The following is an 11,227-nucleotide window of genomic DNA, read 5'->3' as shown; positions in this document are numbered from 1 at the left end:
AAGAGTTTTTGCAAATGCTTTATAATATAGTATAGATTACAACGCTTTTAGATAAGACGTTTTATCTTTTCGGTCCTATAAAGCGGTCTATTATATAAACCCGATTTTGTTGTAGTGATTTCAAAATTTTTTTAATCGATTTCGAGAGACTTTTCAGTTTTTTGATTAATTTCGATAGATTTTTTGTTTTTTTAGTTGATAAGGTCCCAGACGAGAAATTACTGCATAGTCGAAAGTTTTAAAAAAATGTTTTTAACCGAAGAAAATTTCCTTTTTTTTTTCATTTTTTAATGGGGGCCATGCCCCTAATTACATAGTAAATCCGCCCCTTCTTAAGACCATGATAAGCAAATATACAACTTTTATGTTGTATTGAATTCAGAAACATTTATAATGTTTGTAAATTTCATGAAAAGCACTCACTCAACAACATAAGGGAGATACGATGTTGTTGTTGTTGTTGCTGTTTTTATTTAATGTAAAAATTAAGATGTTTACTGTAATTTTCTGAGATAACTTCAACATGATTTTGGTTTTAAGTACGTCAAAATTGAGAGTGTTTGAAATTGATTCGTATAAAATCGATTTTGTTCTCGATTGAAGCGATTCTTGATTTATCAGAGTCGAGAGGTTTGTCTAAGGTTTTTATTTAGACATAGTTTTAAAATACGTCTGATAAATGAGATATCCAGTCCTTTACAAGACAACCTTAATTCACTCCCCCAACCGACATGAGACCTTACAAACATGTTGCTTCATCATTGACTTTAAAGCCATATATTGAACATAAAAATTGCATCAAACACGATCTTACAAACATGTTGCTCCATTATGTTTGGTTTGATAGACTTCATGGATTTGAAATCCCGAGATTTCATTAAAATCTACAAAAAATAGAATTTTGAAATCACTTGGGGTTGGTTGGTATTTCATGGGATTTTATAAAATTTGTATATAATAATGTTTTAAAATACGTCAAAACATTTGTTTTGTAATAATCAATTAATAAAAATGTAATTTAATTATTTTTATAATTATCTATAATTTGTTTTTATAAATTATTTATAAATAATAAAATTCAATTCCATTCCAAATCCTCCAAACCAAACACACCAAAAATTCCAAATCCAAATCCAAATCCCTCCGATTCTAAATCCTTTCACGAAATTGAAATCCCTCAAACCAAACGGACCCTTGCGCTATAAAACCAACATTAATACAAATGTTTAAAAACTACACACCGTATATTTAATCGTCAATTTCTCATAAACTGTTGGTGCCCACGTTTGAACCCGAGACCACCTTTATAGATGCGCACCATCCTACCGCTAAGGTAACAGGCAGGACAAAACGGACAATTGGAATACAAGAAAAAGGGCACCTGAAAATGCAATCGAAGGGTATTCTACAACAATTATTCTCAGTACATATATTTTCTTAGAAGATGTCATACGAACGGCTGTACTGTGTCAAGCACGTACTAGCGGTACATTGAGCCGTGTAACGGTTCAACTGTCGAGTTTATTCAAATACATCGTGACAACATTGAAAACATCACTCAAACATACATATCAGCATCACCATGACGATGAACGTAGCGCCATGCACCCATATATCCTGCAAACAAAAGATTATGAGATCACAACATTGATTCATGTAACCAAAAGGGTCGTTAGCCCATCAGTACTGGGTTACAAGTAGAGCCCAGTATCCCAGAAGGTCAAGGTTCAAATCTCGTCAGAGATGAGGAATGTGCGAGAGTTTTGACCTATATAAATATTATATATACTTCCAAAAACATAGGTTCATGCATATCTATATGCATCGTATATGTGGTAATTAATCTTCTGTTTCATTATCTGCAAATGGTTTTTGTTGAAAAACTTACAGAATGGGGCGACGGTCCACCTCTGGTTAGGACCCTTCTTCCACTCCCAGAGAACGATTTTGGTGCCATCATGTACGCCACCGTGTTCTTTATCACCGTTAAATGCATCCACATTAAGCTTTATGTTATTGACCATCCTTACTGCATGATAACCATCACCCAAATCCTTGCTCTGGGTCCAGAGAACAGATTCATCAAGCTTATCTGGGTTGTATTCAGTCAGCTGAACCTGCAGAAGCATTCACAAAGGTCATCCACACCAGTAAATCAGTAATCAGAAGCCTGCACCTTATATGATCAAACAAATTACTTCACACCATAGAATGGCAACACATGTTCAAATGAGAACTGTAACCATTTAGGCTGCCTCATAGAATAGCAGCCTAAATTTCTTTAGTCTCTTTCCGTGTATTGAAGTAGTGTTACTTGCTGGTGTGGACCATTAACCATTTAGAAGACAAGAAATTTTTGTGGCATGCTTATTGATGCATTCCGGATGATTTACATGGCAACACACATCTTTGTGATTTGATAGTTTATCTAAGAGATCATCTATCACTCAAGCAAGGCCAATTAGAGGGCACTATTATACCATTATTTTGCCAAACAATGATCAGATTTCACATCCAATTCTTCATTGTTCTGAAATTATTAGCTAATCCTCCTTACCACTAGATACCAAGGATTAAGTTGATCTCAAAAGAAAGTTGGTAGGAATCAGCATAGGCTGATATGCATATCATGCAAGAATGATCTTTAACATCACACCCTCATATGGCTAGGCTACAGTTTCTTAGAAGCAGCATAAGTGTTTTAGATCAAAGATCCATAAAAATTACATAAAGAACAAGATTGACCAGATATCTGAGAGATGCTTAATCCAAAGTTCGCTCTTTGACCTATCAGACTTTTAAAAAACAAGATTGACCAAGAAGATATCTGTATATGCATGATGTATGTATTTCAAAACATGGGTGTTCATCACTACTGGGAAAAGAATGGTAAAAGTGACTGCTGATCAAAACTTGGGAATCAGTAACTCAATATGCGTTATAAAGAACATTGGTACAACTACTCAGTAAGATATTTGGAAATTGCTTTCGATCGGAAACCGTTAGTGACCATCTAGATAGATCATCATCATGGTTCAATTTTCAAATAACAAATAAAGATTTCTTTCAATCCTACCATATACCCATGCATATTTCTACTGAGAAAGCTTCAAAAATTCCAAAATTGACAAGCTTTAGACACATTTTGAGCAATAACTTAATGGGAAATTAATAGAAATAGCCATTTTGAGGCCCTGTATTATCTTTTAGCTATTTCTCTTCCCAAATGTCAAATATATCACTACCTCCTTCGCAAGGGGCACCTCCTCTCAGAGGGGTCAAAATGTAAACAAAAGTTTATGAACAGATCCACAAGTGCAGGTACCAATTTGTAAATTAATTAAACGTCCATAAGTGGCACTTCTACCCCGTGAGGAAGTGTTGAACTAATTTACAGATTTCGTCCGATACTTGAGGACCCGGTTCATAAACTTCTTTTTTATACATTTTGATCCCTCCACAAGTTGCTAGCTGCGAAGTAGCCAATTTTTGAAATATTGGGAGAGAAATGAACAGGAGATGAATCCAAAATCTGAAAATGACTACCTTAACTAATTTCCCTGATTAATTCCCACTAAAGAAATCAAGAAAGTTGAAGTTGAGGAATAGAAGACATACTGGATGGGTGGCACCAATAGAGTGCTTCATTGCCTGTCCAGTAGCTTTGTTGACCAGAGCAAAAGAGGGATAACCCTCTTCATCTTTCACTCTCGTGCTAAACTTCTCTTCCTTTATCCAATGCTGCATTAAAAAATCAACTAAAAAGTCAACGAAAATGGCATCAGGAGCTGATCTGAAAAAAGTAACCAATTTACATTTCCAAGATTTCTTTAAAATCAAACAAGTAGATGATGGTACCTGATGATGATCAGAAGGGTTGGTGGGTGCAAGAATGACTTTACCATCACGGATGGTGAGTGAGTAGTCAGGCTTGGCCTTGCTGTAAAACCTAACGGTGGGTTTATTGTCGGTGTACTTTGGTGTATGGTGGGTGGTGTGGTGGGTGACATGGACAACAGGCGGTGGTGGTGATGGTTGATGGTGGGGGGTGTGGTGAGAGACATGGACTACAGGTGGTGGTGGTTCATGATGAGGTGCAGGTTGGTGGTGGTGGCGAGGATCCATTTTGTTAGATTGATTGGGGGTTTGTGGTGGAAGGCTTTAGTTATATACGGAAAGGAGATTGATGGGGTAGTTGGAAGATCTCGTCTTCTTGGCCGGTGGAAATTAATATGGTCCCCATCTTCAATTGTTTTTCCAACCTAAAACTATACTCAAAGTAACACGTTTTTTTTTTTTTTTTATCAACTCGTATATCCAACCCACTATGCAAGCCGACTAATTTCGAGATGATCACCTGTTTTGCGGGTAGCCTGGAGTCAGCACATCTGAACCTCCAGACCACAAGGGATTTTTGTCCTTGAATTTGAACCTGGACTTCCATATACCTTTGAAACCCAAACTCAAACCAATTAAATACCAACCTTGTGGTTAAGTAAACGTCATTTAAAACAAAGAAAATAGATATATTGAGAATTTTGGATTCCATCCTTTGATATAATCTTTTCTTGGGCTAAGGATTTCTGAAAAAGATTGTATTTTTATCTTCTCTTTTTTAAAAATACAATCCTTTTTTAATCCAAAACATAAAGAATCTTTAGATGATATTCTTAGGAGAGGGAGGAGCGTGGCATGTATAATAATTGATGAAATGGGGACAGCATAATCAAACCCACAAGTCCCCCTACACGTTTACAAACTTTTAATCGACAAACTCCCAGAACCAGAAACAGAACTATTCCAAGTCTTCTAGAAGTCCATGCCTTAATGGCTAAGGTTATGTTTTTAATAAATTCTCATCAATTAAATTAAAATTTATAAGAATGAATTTGAATCGTGTATATGATACCATATTTGCATCAAATGTAATTATGTATTATCTTGAAACTTCTAGAAAATTGATCACCTTCTCGTTTAAATTTGCATCTACGATGATAATTTTTAAATTATATGATTTCAGATAAATACTTTCAGGTGAACTTCAATTAAAAAGTAAATGGTAGTTTTCAATGAAGAATTGTGTACAGAAGTTGTGACATGTTCTCTTTTCTCCACGAAAGATAAAAAATTCAATGGTTTTAAAAAAACTTCATATAAAAACTGACCTGAAGTTTGAAGGCGAGTCGATAATCGTCATCAAGAATTACGACCTGCTGCATTTGTTTTTTCAGTCCTTATTCGATGGTTTCACTCTTGGCTTGCCGGCCATCCAAGCTTGCAGCCTCTTTTCTATCTCAGGCTCAGGTAGTAAGCCTTTTGCCTTCATTTCCAAATGATATTTGTATGCTTCTTCCAACATCCCACTAAGAAAAAGCCCATGAATCAGTGCCACATATGAACTCCGATCAGGGTCTAGCCCATTGCTGATCATCTCATTCCAGAGCTTCGACACATTTTCCAGTTCCCCCCAATGACAGAACTTTCTAATCAGCATGATGTAGGTATCGTGATTCGGGCAACACCCCATTGAAGTCATCTTTTTCAACAGCGAAAAAGCTTCTTCCCCTGTTCTTGATGCACGAAAGAAAGCATGGTATGTTCTAACCGTAGGCAACAACCCTCGTTGCAGCATTTCATCAAACACGTCACGTGCTTCCAAGATTTGTCGGCATTTACAGAGAGGCATGATCAGCGAGTTGTAAGTAATCGCGTTAGGAGAAATTCCTTTTTGTTCCATTGATTTCATCATATCACGGGCTTTTTCTACAAACCCGGCTTTAGCAAGAGCATGAATCATACCATTGTAAACCTTCCTATCTGGACTAATACCAGTGGCTTTCAACTCATTGTAAATCTTTATCACCTCTTTGGTTTCACTGGACTTTGAATAACAAGTTATGATGGTTGAATACGATATAACATCACGATGAATCCCTCTGTTACACATCTCCCACCATATTCTCTTTCCCTCCCGAGGACTAACAATGATATTGCACCATCCATTGAGAATGATGTTGAAGCTCTTGGTAGTCAATGGGTAAACATCTTTGTTACACAACATCAAATTCTCTGCTTCTTTCACGTTTTTATACCGGCAAAGCGCAGACAGAAGATCATGAAATGCATCGATACCAACCTCAAAATTAAACCGTTTATAGGCATAAAAGGTGTTGATAGCCTTGCCCACATCATGAACAGCAGAATACCTCCTGATCATGATCAACAATGTCTGAGGTGTCACCATTGATTGATCACCATTCTTTCCACCTCTCTTCATCTCATCAATCAAGGTCCAAGCAGTATCAAACCTTCTCATTTTACCCAAGATGGCGATCATCGAATGGTATTGGCGCAAAGAATGTGCATAATCTGGTTTCTTGTCAGCCCACAGGAAGAATGTGAACGCCAACTCCCAATGGTTTTGCACCTGAGAAAGAACTTCTGTCACCAACTCTGGCGAGGCGGACACACTGGATTTCTCAAGATTGTTCCTGACAGCAACACAACTTTGGCCAGGTTGCCTGATTATATCCATTATTAATCCAACCTCCCTTTCAAGTTCAGATTTTTTGACAGAATCTTTGAACAGAACTAATCTCTCCCCATGATTTTCTAACTGATATCCATCGTGCTCACCATAATTTTCTAATTGGTCTCCATCGTGCTCATCGCAGTCTGAATTTCCTAAAGTTGTTGAAGTTGAGGAAGAGAAAAACATTGGAAAGCCGGAGGGTTTGATCGAATAACTATTCAAGGGTTTGGGCGGATTAAGATGTTGATAGAGAATTTGGGTTGAGCAAATGCCAGCATGATAAGTTCTTGAACTGAAATTATTGCGATGTGAAAGCAATAAAAGTGATCGCGCAAATTTACTTCTGAAGTTCCACATTCTAAATCTAAGCCTAGTTCGTTTCAGTAACAGTAAACGACGTTCGGTTTTGGGAAATATCGATTCGCAGAAGTGGGTTTGAGTCCAAGAAAGCAATATGCATACATGAGCAGATGAACTAAAAGAAAGAAAGGCAACACATACCAGGTGTTTGAGAAAATGCCCCAAAAGAGAGTCCACCCTTTAAACAAGTTTTATTGCGACGTGAATGTTGCAGGGGGTTATGGAGCGTATTGGACTCTTTGTCGTTCACTTTTTCCCATATACACCAAATAACAAACTAACCCCGAACCAAATTATGTATACAACATGAATAGATGCTACCGACATGTCAAATACATCGTCAAACAAGTTAAGGAACGGTTTTTCTATCATGTGCCCGAGTTTGGCACATGGGATAGATATGAAAGACTCACTATCTCATATTTGACACGACATAGAACAAGACAATAATTCATTGTTCTATGTTTGGTGTGACATGGAACATAGACAATAATTGGGACAAGATGGGATAGCGTGGGACAAAAAAAAACTTTTTCTTGTTTCACCAAAATAGGTGGAAAAAGACGAGACAAAAATGAGATATGAACTTAAATATTACTAATTAGCCCTCGTTTGATATATAACCTGGTGGAACAAGATGAGACAAAAATGAGAAAGAAACTAAAATAGTACTAATTAATCATCGGTTGATATATAACCATAATATGATATTCTTTTTGGTGGTTATCATCGCTAGTCGCGGCCGCCCCAGCCACCATCGGCCACCTTCACCTCCTCATCCACTACAACGGCCCCTCCACCACCTCCACAACCAATATCGATGACCAACCACCATCACTATCACCATTGGCTACCTCCACCTTCTCCTCTACTACAACAATCTCCTCCATCACCGTCGGCCACCAAACACCATCGTTCACCGCCACCACCATGGCCACCTCACCTCACCATAACCACCACCATCGGCTACTACAATCACTGTCAATCACCATCATCTGCTACCACTGCAACCAGCGGCCACCACCATTGGCTACCACTACCATTATCTACCATTTTCACGTCCTCACAACCACAGTCGGCCATCGATCACCACCGTTCATTTGTATCACCACTAGTACCATCGGCCGCTACTACCACCTCGATCATACCAACACTACCTTCGCCAATTGGTAAGGATCTTCTAAACCGTATAAAACATAATTTCTCCTTTTGTATGAATCGTGTTTTTTTAAACCACCATTAATTATATCAAAATTTCGTTCAAATATGATACTATTATACATACTCTTATTTTAGGGCTTTTTATGCATAGTATGAAATGACTCCAATGAAGTTATGAACCTAATTGCTTTCCCATGATCATACTTGTTTAAAAGAGATTTCATGAGGATTTGCTTAAATAGTTGGAAAATGCTATATGCCATACACATGAGGCATTGTTGACCTAAATATTTATTGGAATATTTATTGACATATGATAAGCATATTGGTTGGACCACTAGTTTAATTTCGAGATGTAAAGTATATGTTATTATTTAAATCATGTGAATATTCCTATTAGTTGTAGTATGCTTGGATGAACCTTTCGAGTAGGCATCAGCAGAGTTGAGTCCGAAAGTGCTATCTTGGTGATACACCAGGATCTCCGACGCTTGAGCTAGTGCTTGGAGGTAATCCCTAAGTGTGTCATCCCTTGAGGTATTACCCGTGAGGGTAGACACTAAGGCAACTGTCTCTTGTGGTGAAACTTGTTAAGGTGATACGGGTCTGCCTCGTTGATTCCAAAATTATGTTATAATTGTTTTAACTAATAAACTGTGATTGGTTATTTTATGTTCTAGCTCGCTAGGTTTTTTTTTTTTTTTTTTGGCATAACACTTATTTGGTATCGACATGTATCTCAGGTACTAGTGGCGTGGCCACCAAGAAGGTTTGACTGGCTTGTAGAGTGAACTTAAGGTGCATTTTGGGGCACTATAAAAATGTTGACCTTTTGATGGTTTGAGATGACGCCCGATTGTAATCTAGTTCTTTAAAGATTAGATTAGGAGGTTGTTAACCTTAAACCAATTCATTTACAAATTGTAATTTAACTGATGTATTTTGTTCCCTTTTTTAAGATAATGTTTTACATAATTTTTTTTATATCTAAGACTAACATTTAATACAAAATGTATTGATCAACATATATTTGTTTTACAATGTATTTGTTTTTCTATGTATTCGATTTACAATATGAATTTTTTTTACATGTGACTTTTGTTTTGCATACATGGCAGAAACTTTCACATTATGAAACAAATATATATCAACTAACATTCTAAATTATAGCCTTAAATGAAAAAAAAAATCATATGAAATAACACATAATATATTGGTTCTTTAAGGTTCACACAATTTCATAGGTTATAAGCATATACCCCTTAAGAATGTATGTATATAGAGTTTTCATATAATTTTAGGGTCAGTTTGGTATTTATTTATAGTGTGAGGGCTATAAGTGAAAAGTTATCTCTTTAAGTCGGTGATAAGGTGCGGTTTAAACGTTAGCCTAATAGCACAACTGCGATCGGATTACGTGAAGAAGGGTTTCAGTCGAGCAGGTTAGTTCCCAAAATTCGTCTTGATTTCTAATCTGAAAATTCTTCTGGATTTGTTGCATATAGATTATCACATCATGAATTCCAATCCCCGGAATTCACAGATCTTCATTCAAGCCCCAGATCTTGAAATCCCAACTCGTGCCCTAACCCTAACCCCTAATCTCACCATCCATCACCTCAAACAATCGTTTCTTTCCCAGATTAGTCCGATTCATCAAACCCTTGCATCCTCCACTTTCTTCACCTTGAACGGCCGTCTTCTTTCAGATTCCGATACCGTTGAAAAAACTGGAGTCACGAGTTTGTCGACGCTCAGCCTTAGGTTGCGTCTTTCTGGCGGGGGTGGTGATGGAGGCGCTACGGGGGCGGAGTCTCGTGATTGTTACCTCAACATGTATGCTGAAAAAAAGCCCGATAAGGTTGATCCAAACGAGCAGAGATTATCGTTATTTATGAATTGTGCGTTATCGAATGAGCCTCTGAAGCATCCCATCGTGGTCGATTATTTAGGGAATCTGTTCAATAAACAGGCTTTAGTGGAATCATTGTTGATGAAGAAATTGCCTAAAGCTTTTTCCCATATAAAGGGTTTGAAGGATATGATCGCAGTCGAGCTTGCATCAATACCTGGATCAGATTCTCCTAATGGCGGCGAAGTGAAGTTTCAATGTCCGATTACAGGGTTGGAGTTCAATGGCAAGTATAGGTTTCATGCTTTGAAAAGTTGTGGGCATGTGTTAAGTGCCAAAGCATTGAAGGAGGTTAAATCTTCTTCTTGTCTTGTTTGCCATAAAGATTTTGTAGAATCTGATAAGATCGTGATCAATGGGAACGAAGAAGAGGTGATTGCATTACGAGAGAAGATGGAGATGGAGAAGGTGAAGTTGAGAGAGAAGAAGGTGAAGAAAGTAAAGAATGGAGGTGGTGTTGGTGTGAATGGAGAGATGGGTGCTTCTAATGATGGAGTTAAGCTAAGCGGGAGTAAGCATGGGATTGATTTGAAGGCAGCTGAGAAGGTTTCAGGGAAGATTGAAACAAATGGGAAAGTTGTTAATGGGAAAAGTGAAGGGAAAAGATTCAAGGCGGGCGATCGGGCTCCTCAACATGCAAATAAGGAGGTGTATGCATCTATTTTTACATCTTCAAGGAAATCTGATTTCAAAGAAACATATTCTTGCAGATCTTTGCCGCTCGGAAGGAACTGAACGGTGGTATCCTGATCACGGTGGTTGTATTTTTCAGTTCATGTGAAAATTGCTAGCGATTTGGGTGTTTGATGTGTCGTTGTACTTCATTTTGGTTATATTATTGTTCGACATTAATCAAGAGGTGTCACTTTTTGAAATCATAAAACTGCATAGTAGTCTTGTTTGAAGATGTTGAAGCAATCAATCTGCATATTATGCCTGGCTTTTGAAATATTTATGTAGAATGTATGCTGCTGCATTTGATTTTGTGGGTTCAATTTGGTTTAATGACAGTTAACAACTAGATAATGTTTGATTAGAGAAGTATATGTCCAATTGAAATTAGCATGGTGTGGTTCATGTTGGCGGGGTTGGTGCTTGCATTTCTTATTTGGGCATTTTATCATTACTTTTTTGAATGGCAAACAAAATCGTGCACATCTGCAAAGATTCTCACGTTTACCACGTTAGGTTGTAGAGATTGTATTGGTATTGTTAGGCCAAAGATCACTTGGTCTTTTTAACGAAATTGACTGAGTTTAGAT

At 37.4% G+C, this 11,227-nt stretch overlaps 3 protein-coding genes across 3 annotated transcripts; 1 reads left to right on the top strand and 2 right to left on the bottom strand.

The window, feature by feature from the left end:
- Nucleotides 1-1,230: 1,230 nt before the first annotated feature.
- On the bottom strand, nt 1,231-4,162 carry LOC112521173 (ricin B-like lectin EULS3). The gene is made up of 4 exons (XM_025129883.1): nt 3,859-4,162; nt 3,619-3,741; nt 1,889-2,117; nt 1,231-1,617 (listed from the first exon to the last, which is right to left on the bottom strand). Coding segments are annotated over exons 1-4 (621 nt in total). The 5' UTR covers nt 4,126-4,162; the 3' UTR covers nt 1,231-1,615.
- Nucleotides 4,163-5,171: 1,009 nt separating this feature from the next.
- On the bottom strand, nt 5,172-7,029 carry LOC112522163 (pentatricopeptide repeat-containing protein At5g15010, mitochondrial). The gene has a single exon (XM_025131247.1). It carries the CDS (start codon nt 6,887-6,889, stop codon nt 5,228-5,230), a length of 1,662 nt encoding a protein of 553 aa, XP_024987015.1. The 5' UTR covers nt 6,890-7,029; the 3' UTR covers nt 5,172-5,227.
- Nucleotides 7,030-9,469: 2,440 nt separating this feature from the next.
- LOC112521966 (protein RTF2 homolog) lies at nt 9,470-10,949 on the top strand. The gene has a single exon (XM_025130989.1). It carries the CDS (start codon nt 9,570-9,572, stop codon nt 10,698-10,700), a length of 1,131 nt encoding a protein of 376 aa, XP_024986757.1. The 5' UTR covers nt 9,470-9,569; the 3' UTR covers nt 10,701-10,949.
- The last annotated feature ends 278 nt before the right edge of the window (nt 10,950-11,227 follow it).

The sequence above is a fragment of the Cynara cardunculus genome, assembly GCF_001531365.2.
Source record: "Cynara cardunculus var. scolymus isolate 2C chromosome LG 11, CcrdV1, whole genome shotgun sequence".
Classification (NCBI taxonomy): domain Eukaryota; kingdom Viridiplantae; phylum Streptophyta; class Magnoliopsida; order Asterales; family Asteraceae; genus Cynara; species Cynara cardunculus.
The sequence above is the reverse complement of the archived record's forward strand: the minus strand, read 5'-3'. Positions and strand labels throughout refer to the sequence as shown.